The sequence below is a fragment of the Cyprinus carpio genome, chromosome B23 (assembly GCF_018340385.1).
Source record: "Cyprinus carpio isolate SPL01 chromosome B23, ASM1834038v1, whole genome shotgun sequence".
In the NCBI taxonomy this organism is placed as follows: Eukaryota; Metazoa; Chordata; class Actinopteri; order Cypriniformes; family Cyprinidae; genus Cyprinus; species Cyprinus carpio.
Window position 1 is genome coordinate 15546766 of NC_056619.1, and position 17162 is coordinate 15563927.

Genomic DNA, 17162 nt, shown 5'->3' on the forward strand with positions numbered 1-17162 from the left:
TTGTAGCAATAGATAACAATACATTGTATGGGTCAAATTTATCGATTTGTTTTTTTTTTGTTGTTGCCAAAAATCATTAGGATATTAAGCAAAGATCATGTTCCATGAAGATATTTTGTGAATTTCCTGTCATAAATATATCAAAACGTCATTTTTGATTAGTAATATACATTATTAAGAACTTAATTTGAACAACTTTAAAGGTGATTTTCTCAGTATTTAATTTTTTTTTTTTTTTTCACTCTCAGATTCCAGATTTTCAAATAGTTGTATCTCGGCCAAATATTGTCCGATCCTAACAAACCATACATCAATGGAAATGTTATTTATTTAGCTTTCAGTTGCAGATTTTCAGAAAATTTGACCCTTATGACTGGTTTTGTGGTGTAGAGTCACATTTAATTAATGTTCTTTTTGGTTAATTTTTAGCATTCATTTAATTGATCATTTATATGTATTTATGTTAGTTTTTTTTTGTTTGTAAGTTTTGATTTTTTACTCAGAATTTTATAGGGATCTGTGGTTCACATATTAACTATACACTTTTAGACTTTGAACTTACAGGCTTAAAAGTACTTTTATTAGTTTTATTTGGTACTACTAGCCTATCTATTTATCAAAAAAAAAAAAGTTATTAGTAAAGCTTCATAATCAATGCATTAACATGAGTACATTTCAGTCAAGTATTGTACTGCCTTTAGTACTACTATATTATCATATTGAAAGATTGGGCTGTGTATTAGCTTAGCTGGCTTATTAGATAGCATACGTTAAATAAGAATAAAAATTCTGCTTTAGTTATATAAAGTGTTTTGATTTAAACATCACGCATCTTATGTTAAATTATGTTTTGTTTCATAATTAAGGCCACATGGATTGTCAAGTTATATTGTAGGATCGACATAGGAATAGTAAAAAAAAAAAAAAGTAAAGTCAGACATGTCCTTTATCCTAATAAGTAACAACCCTGTTAAAATGTAAATTAATTATATCAGAATGCCCAAATCTCATTGTTTAATCAGAAATTTACTGGGACAACGCGCGACCTCGCGTGGTCAGACAGAGGCGGCGACGCGCATAGTTGGAGCACGCAGTGCGAGCGCGCGCGCGTCTCTCTCTTTAACCGATAAAACAGAAACGATTGTGCTCGATTGAACGACCACGAACGCCTCAGCGACGGACGCTGCTCTGTACATTAAATGATGTAAACTAAACCTATGTGAATACGTAGCCGTTACATTCACCGGCAGAAAGGTGTTCTGATAATCTCGCGGAATGGAAGAGCAATATGTTTTTTAACAGATGATGTGTCCAGGCGGATTTGCAGGGTTTAACGACGCCGCTCAAACAAGAAAAGGAGTAAACACCGGTAACCTTACACGACAAATTACGCTCATATCCAACGAGATGCCGACGAACTATTGAGTCTATGACATAAATTGGAGAAAGCGAGACCTTTCGACGAGCTGCTTCAGTTTAAATAACGACAGAGGATGCAGCACACCGGTGAGTAACGTTACCTTTGACCGTTGTGCTAAATAATCATTAGCTCTTGATATTCAGAGGACTTGTCTTTATAGATACGAATTGTTAAATAAAAACGCCTCTTTAGGTTGCTGTATATGTCTCTCAGACATACAGGAGTCCAAGGCAAACATAGCTTAGATGCTAACACAACACTGTGGTGCTGAAATAGATGTTGGCAGTGGACGAGACGAGCTATATTATTACCGCTTGAACGGTAAAATGAAGGTGTTGCCATCTTTTCTTAGTCTGCGTTTTACTTCTTATTCCGAGGAGGTTTCTGCTCTTGATATTGTCTTTTATATCCTTCATCCGTCTTGCTAACCGAGTCAATGTAAATGAAGACTGAACGTGCAGCTCAGACAGGCGTTTGCTCTCTTATCTTGTCTGTTATGTCATATGCTGCCGTTGACAGATTTTCTTATGCTAATTGTCAATTTATCGACTGATGGTACTTCAGTTAGTAAGTTACAACCTAACAGCACACATCTGTGTATTTTTTGTGGCTGCCATGTCTTCTGTTGCTATGTGTTTTTAACTCAAGGCATTGGCCACTGTTGGTCAGTGTAGTGGCTAATAGATTTGACTTTATTTTAGCTTTCTTTGGGGCTTTGTTTAAATAGTATCATGATGTTGTAGGAGATTTCATTTGGGCCACTGACAAATAAGGATGTCTGAGATGATGAAAAAAACAAATCTAGTTTAAATTGGCAAGTTCTTTGAAAATGGTTGGTGCCAGTTCCTACAAATCAGTTTTGATTTACGGACTCTAAAAATGTCAAGCGGTTTAATCAACAAATAAATTGGTCAAAACATGGTCCTTGCACCTAGAATGAATGTGCCAATTATTATTTTTGTAATAGTTTTCAAAAATATTTTTTAAGTAACTTTTTTTTAATACAAATGATGAATTTGGTCAAGTATTAAGTGGGTTTAACTAGTGTTGGGCCATTTGATCAAAATGTTTGATATGTGGTTTAAAACACACACACACACACACACACACACATCTTAATGACTTTTTGAAGACAGTCAATGCACTTGTATGTTTTACTGTTTTGTTGTGACATGAAATCACAAGTTATGCCACCTAGGCATTTTTGAATGTGCATTGTGAAAGAGGTGTTTTAATGTATTTTAAATGTAGTTTATTCCTTTGATGGTAAAGCTGAATATTAGCAGTCATTACTCCAGTCTTCAGTATCACAAGATCCATCACAAATCATTCTAATATGCTGATTTGCTGCTCAATAAATATTCTTTATTTTTTATTTTTCAGGATTCTTTGATAAATAGAAAGAACAACATTTATTTGAAATAGAAAACCTTTCTAACATTTTAAATATTTACTGTCATGTTTGACTAAATTTAAAGAAATAAATAAAAAATGACCCCAAACTTTTGAACAGTATTGTGTGCAACTTTGTGCATCTGTGCAGTCTATGCTGATGAGGAATAAGCAGTGATGAGTGTAAAAGTGATGTTAAAAATCCCTCAACTTCAGTGGTTATCTGCCTCATATTCTATAATAGGATAAAACAAGAGAAGCTTACTTTAGGCATAAACCTCAAAAGCACAATAGTAAGCCACTTATGTATAATCCACAATTCATCATGGCAAGCTTTGATTAAACTGGTCTCACCTAGATTATATCATAGACTGAACGAAGAGAAGGCAGTATCTAGTCTTGTTTTTTTTTTCTGGTTCACTGTGTACCCTACCCTCTGTGACCATAGTGATACTCACTTTCACATGCTTGACCTAGATTGGACAAAAGTGTTTGTTGTGTGTTGTTCTTGGTGTTACTTAATGGGATGAAGAGAACAGACTTTATACCTTCAACTCCATCTGTCACTTTGCTGTAATCTACACCATGAAATATTACAGGCACCAGATTACATTTAGTAACGTTTACTGTCTTGACGCCATGCTTGGTCTCTTAAATGGATCCACTTCCTCAGAGTTTATTTTACTTTAAAAGGAATGCTCTGTATGTTGAGTTAGGTTTAGAAAGACTTTTAATTTAAAGCTGTTATTATTGCAAATAACAATCTATTTAATAGACTATGATTCAGGAATGAGTATAGATGTGATTGGTTAAAAAGAAATCAATTGTGACAGCAAATTATCCAGCCTACTTCCATCAGTGCCTAAAGCAAGTGCACATATCCGCAGTGTCAAATTATACATTTGATGAATTTTGCCTTGAGGATCAGAATGAAATGATAATAAACAGTTGACCATAGTGAGACCTTTTTTGCACTGCAAACTGACCTTTTCGTCTCAGGATGAACTGCCACTTAACTCGGTTTCAGACTAAGCCATAAATTATGTAGATACCTCAGTAATCCAACACAGACACCACATCTCTGAGGGTTCGGTTTTAAATGACTTTTTGTTGTTGTTAACATTTACTGAAGCTTTAAAACAAAAGGAACAGTTAGCCCATAAAATGAAAAATCTCATTATTTACTCACCCATTGACCTACATGATTATCGTTCTTCTGCAAAATGCAAAAGAAAGTGTTTTTTTGTTTTGTTTTTCGAAGATTGTTTAACTGTTTTTGGCCATACAGTGCAAGTCAGTGGAGTTTAAAACAACAATGGAGCCATTTGACTTTTTGTATAGATGGGGGGGGAAATCAGTTAGACATTTATTATATTCAACTTGAAGACATGAAGGTGAGTAAAATAACTTTTATATATCTATGGACTGTCTCTAAGACTGTGGTTCTCAACCTTTTTGACTCCAAGGCTCCCCTTATTTTGATATTTATCTCTTCTACTTTATCTTGTAAACACTAAATATGATGGCAGTTTAAAGGTGCAATAGGTGATTGTCTTCAGGAACATTTTTTGTTATGCTGGTTGAAAGTCTCTTCACATCCCGTGAACTATTACATAAATGTGTTTATATATATTCTGTGGAAGGTGTAGGACCAAGAAATGTGAAATGCTGTTCCAAGCATTTTGATTGACTTTCCTACCTGCCTGTCAACATGTGTACTATTTGCATACCTCTGCGCACCTGTTTCACGCAGACAGGATACATCATCAGCGCGTTCACGTACGCTGTGCAGACTGTGCAAGAATGGCAGGCAATCATCAACAACTTCACCTTCCTTTCTGGTATTGTAGTACTTTTACTAACTGTACTATAAAGTTTTCTCACCGGTTAATGACATATGATGTACTGTAGTAATGTTGTCTCTGGTCGTCTGGTCTGTGTGCGTTTTAGTGTTTTTTGTTGTTGTGTTGTAATGTTTTCTCTGGTGTTAAGTGAGATGCTAAAGTTAGCATTTTCCAAGATGTCCTACTGCACCTTTAAGGTTGTACATAATATATACATTTTTAGCATTTAGTTAAAATTGTTAATATAACTAAATATAAGTAATTGAAAGACTAAACAGTGTGACACACCAAGTCACCTCGGACCATTTGGCCATCATTGGGCATCTGTCAACATAGTTATTTGCGGTTTGTCCCGCACCGTTGTCACTAGTTGGAACCCCGTCCTGTGTTTTTGGCCAATTCGGCATCGGGCTGTTGGTGAAACGGATCACTCTGATTTTCTATTTATTCATGCGTGTCATGAGGACACACACATTCTATTCTAATTTTACATCGTCTTACCTGAGCATTCCAATATGAATATATTTTCATAACAACACAGCAGTTTGGAATAAAGAAAGTGAACAACATGATTCATATTCAAAATGGTAAGCTAGCACTTGTTTATGGCTTGTTATATTTATGGCAAATATAGACTACTGCCATCTTGCTGATATAGATAGACGGTTAATTTATCTGACGAAACTGCTGAACATTCATGCTAGATAGTTGTGTTCAAATGCAACTTTTTTTCATCCCAGGCAACAACACAGTCAGATTTTGGCACAACTAGTTGTTTGTTGGAGGTTTTTTATGTCAGTGCCTTTATTCAAAACACTGCTTTAAGATTGAACTGGATTGAAGTTGCAATGTCTGTGCATTGTCAACAAAAAGCACTTTATTTACTTTGTTTCAATTGTAAATAAATTGTGCAATGTCTGACACTTCAGTTTATCTTTTCTTGTTTTATTATTTTGCTTTGGCTGATCTCATCATACTCATATTCTGCTCCACGCCTCTTCCACTCCCACATGCCCAAACTTTAGTTGGTTTTGTTGTGGTGGAATTTTGTCTATTGTCACTGCTGTCACTCACACCAGCACATATTTTATCACAGGAAAATCGCTCCAACTCTTTTTGTGTGTGTGTGTGTGTGTGTGTGCGTGCACGACCCCCTCCTCCTTTATCTTCCTCTCTTGTTCACATTCACACACATTTTTCCCACCCATTTCAACACAAACCCCCCTCCTTATCTGTCTCTCTCTCGACTGGCTGTCTAAAACCTTGATGTCCTCTCTCACTACCCACAATCCTTTCCTGTCCCCCTCCTCCATTTTATCCACACTTTTTCATCTAGATTCATCATTGCTCAACCCCCAAACCCTTCTGTCTGCCCCCTCCCTAAACACACACACACACACACACATAGATACACACACACACACACACTACGTTCCCTGGCTCCCTCTTTGTCTGCCTCAGTAAATCAGCAGAGCCTGCTCAGTTCCAGAGGATTAATGTGTGTATGCCAGTGAAGAGAGCAATGAAAAAACTGGGAGAGGCAGAGAGGACTCGTTTTTTTGTGTAGCGCCTGTTGTGTTTGGAGTTTCAGAGCTCTGTGGGAGTGTACAGCCTAGCAAGTGTGTGTTTGTGAGAGATGCTTTAACAACACAGTGCACTGATTAGCTGTACCATTTGTTAAAGAAGAGTTCAGGTATGGCATAATAAAGTGATATCAGGTACTTTTTTTAATATGATCCTGTCCAATGTTAGCTGCAGTTGATGCACTTTAAAAGCCTGTCAGACCTTTTAAACCCACCTAGAGAAAGTGTTTGCACATTTCAAAGAGGATTAAATCACAGGCACGGATATTCAAATTAGCGATACATCTGGGTGAGGTTGAACGGCGTATGTCATGATCAGTCCCACATGCTCCACTGACAGATGAGAATGTAGAATAACAGATCTGATGTACCAAACTAAACATTCTCAGAGGTGATCGGGCTTGTCATATTCAGCTTTTCCCAAAGCACTGTATGCTAAATTACACAGGCAACTTAAGGCTATACTCTGATTTATCTCTGCCTTCAAATTTTTTGAGTATATGAAATGCTGCATAAAAGTCATGCTAAAATATGCAGCTGTGACCCTCCTCAGCTCCTAGTGACTGAAGCAGCTCTGATTGTGCTTTGGGTTTGTATGAATAAAGTGCAGAATCAAAACCTTCAAAAGTTTGGGGTCAGAAAGATTAAAAATAGATATATTTTTTATTTAGCAGTGATGCATTACTGTCACTTTTGATCAATTTAAAGACATTTGCAATGTTACAAATGATTTATATTTTAAATAAATACTGTTATTCTAAAGTTTCTGTTTATCAGAGAGAACTGTAGAATGCATCATGGTTTCCACAAAAATATCAACTCTTTCCCCGCCAGCATTTTTGAAAAAAGTTGCTAGACACCACCAGCAATTTTGATGATTTTCACTTTTTCACTTTTTTGATGGCCTCCAGGATATTTTGCTGTATGAATATTTGAATATGCAATACACCAAAGATCAGAGCCTCTACTTTTAAACAAAAAAAATCAGTTTTATTATAGCTTAAAGCATTTTTTTTATCAACACTTGAATAAAAATTAAACAAAAAAAATCAGTTTTATTATAGCTTAAAAAGGTGAGAAAATCACATTTATATCAAAAACTACATCTGCATAATATTCAGTACGATTATCAAAGCATAAATCCAGTAAATCGCTTCCATCAACACCTCCAAAGCTTGCACAGACAAACAACTTCCTGGATCATCATTTTATACAGTTACATTATGCAGTTTTCATTTATATGCTGCCTATTGCTGATGATTGCATTAGTTTTAATATGCATCTGTTTACATAAGAGTTTCTCCATCCTGTTCATGTGTGTTTTTTGTTCGGGAGGTTTTGTACTCGTTCAGTAGATGTGTAATAGCGCCCCCGAGTGTATAACAGTGAAAACACTCGTAAAAACTCGTCTTTGGCGGGGAAGCGTTGTCTTCTAAAAGACAAGATAACTCGTCAGTGGCGGGGAAAGAGTTAAGCAGACAAAGCAGTTTAGCATATTAGAATGATTTCTGCAGGATCATGTGACACTGAAGACTGGAGTAATGACTGATGAAAATTCAGCTTTACCATCACAGGAATTAATCATTTTAAAATATAAAAAAATTATAATGAATGCTAAAATAATAAACAGTATGTTGTGAAATTATTATTATTATTATTATTATTATTATTATTATTATTATTATTATTATTACACTTTAATGTATTTTCAAATTAATTAAATGCAGCCTTGGTAAGCGTAATAGACTTTAAAAACATTAAACAATATTTTTATTCCTTCAAGTGACATTACCACCATATTGTTTATGCTCAACTTTTAAAAAAATTGTATTGTATTGGATATTATATCTCAATAATATAAGCACATTTTACCCTATGAAATGATTGACAGTCCGTGCCAGTGTCCCATTTTTGTTCAAAAATGTCAGTGACTGAAATCCACTCAGTTGGCCTATTTTTTTTTATTATTATTTATTTATTTTTAAATAAGAAACTATTGACTTGTATTAGTTGACTCTTCAGGTGTAGTCATTATTAAATTTCGCTCCTGTCTGACACACAGCACTGACTTTGCGAATGTGCTTAACCATATTAAACTCTCTTAAACAAGACCAACATCTGTATTCCTCTGATGTGGGAATGAAGCCATAGATGCAATAAAGGAATATCTGATCGTGACATTATCTGAAACCTGTGTGTCAGAAATGAGTTTGGGAAAGCAAGAGAGAGTATGAGTGATGTGCCTGATGTTCGTGTGTGACGTTCTGTAATCACTCTGTCCGGTATGTAGTTTTCACGGGAACTCCTATCCCTGAGGACACAGGCAAATAAGCTTGTGTTTAAAGCAGCACTTCCTCCTCTCATGTGTTGTTGATGTCGTTGCTTCATGCCCTTTTATATAACAGTAATCTCTCTATTAATTTACATTTTATTGCAATGCTATAGCCCAGTTCTAAACTACTGCAACTCCCTTTTTTGTCAATCAAGTGAATCATCAGAATCATCCCATGTGAGAAATAGAATTTGAATGCCTTTCAGTTGTAACCCGACATGTTGTTCATGTCATTTTCATTGTATGAATGGAGGGATTGTGAAGTTTAGTGGTTCATGTCAACTAGTCTAATGTGAATGTAGCCAGCTTACTTCCCTTTTGTACATTTAAAGTTTGCATTTTTGTGTCGGGGAGAGAGAGAGAGACAGACAGGATCTATTTTTTCAGTTTTCATTTTACTTTGATCTAATCTGCTGATAGTTTTTAGATTTTTGTACATTTAAAGTTTGCATTTTTGTGTATTTAGCAGACGCTTTTATCCAAAGTGACTTACAGTGCATTCAGGCTTTCAATTTTTACCTATCATGTGTTCCCGGGGAATCGAACCCCCAACCTTGCTCTACCACTTGAGCTACAGGAGCATTTTTAGATAAACCCTAGCTGCCAGCTAAACTTGCATTTCAAGATATTTTCATCAGGAAATCTATAAGTAAGCTCAAAAGCAAAATGTAAACTTTTCAGTAATGCAAAAACAGAACTTTAACTTTTGCACAACAGAAATTTCTGGCCATTTCTTCTTTACTTCCATAACAACAGTAATAAATGGTTAACCTGTCTGTGAGAGTCAGAGGAGCATCTTTTTCCTCCCCTGAAAGAGTCATGTTATTATTAGCTTGTTTTTTTGAAGCAAACTAACCTGATGGATGTGGCCTGCTAGAAGACAGATGGGCATGACAAGAGGAGAGCTAAAGATAATGATGTCATGTAGAGAGAAAGAGAGGGAGATTGAGTTTGTGATAGGAGGCAGGAGTAGGTTTTATGGGTCAAAGGGAGCACTGAATCTTGTGAGAAGCCGTGTCAGGTGTTACAGTGTCTGAATAGAGAAAACAACTAGAAGAACAATGAACATCCACTCACTGTTAACATACAAAGCTGTAATGCTCCTCATCTGGGGGCAATACTGCTGGCTACAATTAATAATCTGTTTTACTGCATCTGATCCCTTAGCAGTGGTCTGTGGTGGTCACTCATGTTCATTCTGTATCCGCCCTGCCTCTGAATTATTTAACCCTAAAGGGCCTTTATGCCATCATTCATTATTAATCAAACACAAGCTGTTGTGTTCCTTTAGTTTTTCAATGGCTAATATTTATTGGCACTTTGTAGATTTGTTATGCACCGGTACCCGTCATGCTTCTGGACGGCTTAATTAATTACTGGATTAGTCAGTTACTTTCCCCTGTGTTTGAGGGCTCTTGTTTAGAATATAAATGGGATACTAATCACCTTAATTGTTTTATTTTCATAAGTTATTCCAAGTGCTCTTGGAAAAATGCACATTGAATAGTTTTTAGTGACAGTTGTGAACAGGCACAGATTTTATTTTTATTTATTTTTTTTTTTTTTATGTGGGATGAATGATATATGATTTAGACTTTAGATGGTAGTTGTAGGTTCTTTTATCTTTTATTGATGTGTGCTCTAAAATGTACCAGAAGTTAAATAAAAAAATATTTTTATATATTTTAGTCAGTGTTTTAGTAAGTTTTTGTACAAATTAAGAAATAATAAGCTTGTTAAGTTGAGGATTTGCACTGCAGTTTTTAATCAAGTTCAAAGAACTATGCTTAAGAAGTGGTTTTAAGTTAATGTACATATTGAAAAATATGCTTTTCAAAAGTTTGGGAGCAGTACATGTTTGTTTGTTTATTTTAAACTAAATTAATACTTCCATTCAACAAGGAGACGTTAAATTGTTCAAAAGTAACAGCCGCAAAGACATTTATAGTGTTAAAGAACATTTCTATTTAAAGTAATTGCTGTTCGTTTTAACTTTCTAAAACGATCTGTTGTTTTCTGTTTTCAGCATTGATCATATGAAATGTTTCTTGAACATCAAATCTGCATATTAGAATGAATTATGAAAGATCATATGACATCAAAACTGTAGTGATGATGGCTGCTGAAAATGTAAAATATACAGAAAACAATTCTTTTAAATTATAATAATATTTCACAATAGTACTGTATTTTTTTAAATTGAATATAGACACTTTTTTCATAAACATTAAAAAATGTATTTATAATATATTATACAGTATAATGAAAAATGTGAAACTTACTGCGACTTTGTGAGATGTTTATTAAATGAAGACTGTTTAAATGCTCTTACTCAATGATGATATCCTGTGTTTTTCTTCTGTAGGATACACTTGAAAATCCCCCCTCACTGAAGGCCACTCAGCTGGGAATCAGTCATATCTGAGCCAGCCGCAAGAACCTCTATTCAGGAAATGGAGATAAGGAAAGTACGCAGCAAAAACTGAATTAACCTGCAGATATACTAAAAAACAAGCACCCTCTGATACTCTTGTGAACTTGAGCGAACGTGGAAGATTAGAGCCGCAGAAAAGAGCGAGTAATTCTTGTCGCTGACTGCTGGCAACACTGGAAGGAACGGCTGAAGAACTTCATAAGAGGGTGAGAGGGTGATCACAGAGTGAGAGAGACGGGGACTGACAGAGATCCAGAGTGCAGGAGGAGGGGGTGGTGGCAGAGGAGTGGGAAAGGTCAATCGCCATGGCGACGGACCCGGGAGAGCCCACTGCCACGGAGGAGTCCTCTGGAGAGAAACCTGATGGAGAGAGGGAGGAGGAGAGTGACCAGGGGAACAGAGCCTCCCGGGAGAGAGAGAGGATGCACAGCACTCCGTCTGACTTCCCCTCCTCCCAGACCCAGGAAAGTAGAGCTTGGGGTGCTGGAGGAGGAGGTGGCGGAGTGGAGGATGATAAAGAAACAGAGGTGCCAGCCAGACCTCTGACCTTCTTCATGCCCTCCCCCCCGGCAGCCCAAGAACCGTGTCGGAAACGGGAGAACAAGCGCTTTTTCCGGAAGAGCGTGGAGATATGCGAAGAGGACGACGAGGTGGAAGAAGCCCCCAGTGCCCTTCACAGCGCCCCTCACCTCGAGTTTTGTGCCTCCGACTCTGTTTTCACCAGCGGAGCCCAGCAGTTACCTGCCAGTGCCTCGGTGGCCTTGGGTGAGGTTGGCACTCATGGCACGCAGGATCCTGATAAGACCGGGCTTACGGCGCCAGCTCTGAAGGGGAAGGAGAGAGATAAAGAACAGGAAGAAGAGGCTGAGATGAAGGCTGTCGCCACTTCACCCGGTGGCCGCTTTTTAAAATTTGACATTGAGCTTGGCAGAGGAGCATTCAAAACTGTTTACAAAGGCCTGGACACGGAAACCTGGGTGGAAGTTGCCTGGTGTGAACTGCAGGTGAGACTTGGAATTTGAGCTCTATCATGCTTTTCAGTCTAAGTGCTTTAGCTCTGCTGGTTTGAGTTAGGATGCTGTTACTTAGGAGTTTTCCGAGCTTGTTGGTGAAATCTTAGCCTCTTGTGTTTCTCTTTAGGCTGTTACAGTTGAGTGCAGTGAGAACAGTAGAAAAAAGAGTTTCAAAGTCAGAGCTCAATAGCTTTATAGATTACACAAAGACTATCCGTGGGAGAGAAGGGTCAAGCCTACTCATGGCGCAATGAACTGGACAAACAACAAGGCTCAAAAGAGGCTCTCTTGTTGTGAAATGGAATCTTTTTGCCTTTGCCACTATGCTGAACCTGTTGTTGCCCACTGCAGATTGTATTTTCTAGGATAAGTCGTCACTGAATAATTGGTTTTGCGATAGGGACCCATGTCATAATGCAGTTGTAAACAGAAGGCCGTGCATATGTAGATGGGACTACGTAAGAGGCTTAGTGAATCAGATTATTGATTAAAAGGTTGAAATGGCATGTAAATCATGGGTCTGATCAAGGGAGATTATTCAGAGAATATAATAATTTCATGGTTCCACCTTTATTCAAATTGTTGAGTGGATTTTGGCTCTTACTAATTACTAATTCATCCTTTAAAACCTCTCTTTCAACCCAAAGGAGGTACTTTTCTACATATTTTTACAACAAAAGAGATATTTAGTCTTGAATTTACAATTATTTATTGATCCAGGGACTTTCCACTGTCAATGTTAGATATGAAAGCTTATGAATAAACAATAGAATAGATTTTTTTTAAGCCTATTTCTTACTATTTAAAAGTAATAGTCAATAGAAATAAATGATTTTGATTTAAATTCATGAATCTGTAGTATACTATAAAAATGAATATAGATATTTGTATATTTTATATGTAATTATTTAGAAAATTTGTAAGAATGTGGATAAATATGAATAAAATCAGATTTTTTGTGTATTTTTAATATTTATTTTTTCCTGAAATTTTCACTCTGATGGCCATTTGGGGGTCACCAGGCCCCGTTTTGAAAACCCTGCATTGATCATTTTACACAATTTGACAGTTCAGACCTACCATACAATATTATAATCTTACAAAAACATTATTAAAATATCCAGCTATCCAGCAGTACACTGTTGTTGTTGTTTTCAGGCCTTGTTATTGGCCTACAGTACATCATTGTCTTTTTGTTCATCATGGATAGACTATGTTCCTTCTTCATGATGGCAAATTTGTTGCCATTAGCAGGATGGAGGCAGAACAAAAACATTTTAATGCTAATTCTGCTAATACGTGTACAAACAGTGGGCTAATAGGGGTGAATTAGATTTAATTCTGCTGTAGATTCAAAAATGGAAGAAAGATGCTGAAAAAGGTTAACAACACTCAGTTCTAAACAAACAACAGAAAATCAAGCAAAAGGTACCGCAGTGGAATACAGATCTGTGATACTCATTATCACAGTAAAAGAGGAACAGTGACATATGGCGAAACAGTGACTGAATGAACAATCTGATGTTTGTTTTCAGTTCTCTCTCTTTATCGTGTGTGGTTTGTTTGGTTGCTTTGTGTTGAAAGGTTGGGAGTCATGTGTTTGGCTTGGAGCTAATCCCACACACACTCAGGGGCCAATTCACTAAACAGTTGCACCGCTTTAGTTTGCAATATTTCAGCATGTGTTTGCTTATCTGATATAATACTAAAACAATGCGGGCAGCAAGTGCAAATAAATGCAGTTCATTATTTTGAACCACCCTCAACTTTCTCCTCCTTATGCCAGCAGGTGGACCATCCTGGTACTTGTAATAAAGTAAACCTAAAAGACTGTTGTCTGTGCACAGATTGTAGTATTCACTTTAATCCTTCTGGTGTGAAATGTGGTTTAATCTCTTGACTGAGTTTGAGCAGATGAATCCATAGTTTAGAAGACATTCTCTCAAGCCTCCTGGACCCCAACAGTTCATGCTGCTGCATAGGGAGAGTAATGTGATACAGAACTAAACTATCCATCTCCTAAAGCAGAGTCCTGATGTGAGCTGTTTGACACAATGTGGTTATTGGCATTTCCTAAAAACCTTGGACAAGAGGTAGTCCGGAACAGAATGAGACACTGTGGTTTGTTAAGAAACCTTGTGAAATGATGATGTGGTTTGTTAGGAAACTGTGTGTGAGAAGATGGTGCTGTTTTATGTCCATATCCAATTGTAATAAGTACAATTATTTTGTGATTAACTTCCAGTCACTCATTACCATCCAAATAAGGAAATTGATGTTAAATCTTAAATGTCATGTTTTTCTAGTGTATGTTATGTGACAGATTTCACGTTTACAGTGTGCTACTGTACGGTATCTCTCAGTAAGTGTGTTTCTCTTTGTGTCCAGTGTGCAGTTCATTTCTTATGCGCATTGTTAAAATGCAAAGTGCTTGGTGATCACTTTAGTTCCACATTACAGTAATTCATTCATTCATAATTCAAACATTTTGGTTACTGCAGTTTACAGTAAGGAACTGATTGGTCCATGATGTGTTTTATGCTGATTTAAGCAGGGAACAATTATCTAGCTACCAGAACAGAAGTATATTTTATTGTATTATTTTATTTAAGCTGTAAGCTATAATTGAATGTGTAAGAGCTAGTTTTTGTTTTGTTTCTATGGAAAACTTTAGTATTTACTATAAAATTGTGTGGAAATTAAGTCAAAATCTTAACTACTGCCCTGACCGAAACAGCTGAAAAAATTCTTCGTGTTGAGCCAATGGTATTCACGTCATTCTACCCTGTGCAATATTGGTTTACAAATATTTGCTCATATGATATCATTCTAGTGACATGATCAAAATTATTTGTATGACAATTAATCATAAGCCAAATTTGTATAATGGTGACAGCCATATTGTCAAGAAAATTCAGGTAAGAGCTCTATACTGTGTGTACAATACAATCGAAAGTGCTGAAGGAGCGTGTAAGAGGGACTGGGTGATAAATGAGCCAAATAGAGGATTAACATGGCATCAGTCCCAGAGAGAAGCTGAGTGGTTAATGCTAACTACATTATATATGAAGAGATGCCCATACAAGCTGATCTAATGCACTTACAAGGAATCATAAAATGACTCTTTATGCCTTTGGACTTTCATGTGAGTAGAGTTTCACTCATTTTTCTAATCTTCAATTATAATTACAGATGACTCTAAAGAGCATTATTTAATGAGCAAGAGCTGCTGTTCTGAATATCAGCGGCCTCGTGGTTCAGTAGCCTTGCAGATATTTAGTACAATGCCAGGATTTCCTCTCACTGCTCAAAGCTGTCTGTTATCGCTCTGAGTTTTCCATTAATCACTCCCTGGTGAGAGAAACCCTGCTCTGAGCAATCCTAGAGCGAAAAAAAACATGCATCTCTGTCTTTCATAAAACCAGTTCCCCGCCGCAGGCAAAATCACATAAATCCGCTTTAATTACAGTTAACGTAAGCACAGAACTTATGATTTGTAATTATCTCTCCTTTAATAAGCAAAATTGCTTCCTGGGTATACTTTCATCTTATGAATTCGCAAGAAACAATCCTTAATAGCCTGATAAATTATCAGAATTGTATATTGATTGAACTTTCATAACTCCATGCCTAATTGAATAAAAAAAAAATGACTGTGTTGGAATTGGTTTTGACAATTTATTAGCTTTTTCAACTCAAGAATGCCATCAAAACATCCTGTTCTAACCCACTCGTGATTATAGTGCGTGATGGTTAGAAGAACTATAAAAACAATGCTGTGCAGCACTGACTGAGACACTCGTAACTGATTATAAGAACATGAGACAAGTGAGGTGTGAACAGTCCCTCTCACAGTAGGCTTGCATATCCGGTAACAACAGCTTGCTCGTATCGCTTTGTCATGCTTTTCTCCCAAGACATTCATGAAAACAATGTTTGAGTTCTTTCTTTATGTAAATGAAAGGTAGAAATACATTGTTTGTATTAATGAAGCGCTTGTCATTTTCTTCAATGGATGTCCATACATGTAAATAAAGACTTGCTTGGGAGTTCATCGTGTAATGTTTGAACATGGGTTTGGCCTTATTTTGAATAACCTGTTCATGAGGTGAGGTCTGGATTGCGTTCACTCTATTTTCTGATTTGGAGATTCTTCCCTGTTTCTAGCATTCATTTTACTATGATAGTAGAACACCTCTCGATGCACGTCACATAATAATAAAGGACAGCGTAGGTTATTTTAGAACAGTGCTACTCTGCTCGACCTCACTGAGTCCAGACAGATTTGTACTGGGTGCCAGTAAGAGCAGTAGTGATGGTTAGAAGGCATGTTGTTCTGTCATTTCTGTGATGATTTTGTTCTCTATATGGCTTGAATCCAGATAAAAGCAGACAAGTGCATAACCCTGTAATGTGAATTTGGCTATTTTTGCAACTAAATAAGCAGAGCAGAGCTGGCTAGACAGATATTCTTCCACAGCCTCCAGGTTGTTGGTTGAAGATGTTTCTGTCTGGCCTGCATGTCCTTTAATTGACACCTTACCTTTAAAAGCTAAAAGTTGTTATACACTGAAAAAATGTTGCAGGAGCAAATGTAGATTTATGTTGTTTACTCTTTTGTCACTTATGTGCAACTTATCTGATATCTATTTATTACAGTAGCTCATCAAATCTCATTTGTTGCATTGAAAAGCCTCATCAAAACCTCATCCCACACACTCATACACATTTGTTTGAGTATTGTTGCCAATGTGCGATAAATTGGTATCATAGCATCAGCATGTGTGTGTGTGTGTATGTGTGTATATATATGTGTATATATATATCACACTCATACACATTTGTTTGAGTATTGTTGCCAAATATATATATATATATATATATATATATATATATATATATATATATATATATATATATATATATATATATACATCAGCATGTGTGTGTGTGTGTATGTATACATTTTTAATATTGACGGTTTAATGATTGTCTGGAATAACATGGGGGGGGGGGAGTAAAGCTTGTTAGTATTGGTTGGACATTTAATTTTCTTGATGTCTGTAAATAATTATATTTTCTAAATCCTTTTTTTGCTGTTATACGTTTTCATTAAAACATCATTTGTCATGTTTATTAAGCCA

General features: G+C 36.4%; 1 protein-coding gene across 6 annotated transcripts in view; it reads left to right on the forward strand.

Moving 5' to 3' along the window:
* The first annotated feature begins 946 nt into the window (after window positions 1-946).
* LOC109104294 (serine/threonine-protein kinase WNK3-like) overlaps window positions 947-17162 on the forward strand; it is a 48274-nt gene continuing 32058 nt past the window's right edge. For 2 of the 6 annotated variants that reach the window (XM_042750984.1, XM_042750987.1), the window contains exons 1-2: window positions 957-1506; window positions 10937-12009. In XM_042750984.1, the coding sequence (XP_042606918.1) occupies window positions 11311-12009 (699 nt within the window). In that variant the 5' untranslated portion in view covers window positions 957-1506; window positions 10937-11310. Of the gene's footprint in view, window positions 1507-10936; window positions 12010-17162 lie in introns of all 6 variants that reach the window. The other 4 variants (XM_042750983.1, XM_042750986.1, XM_042750988.1 and 1 more) reach the window with 3 other exon arrangements.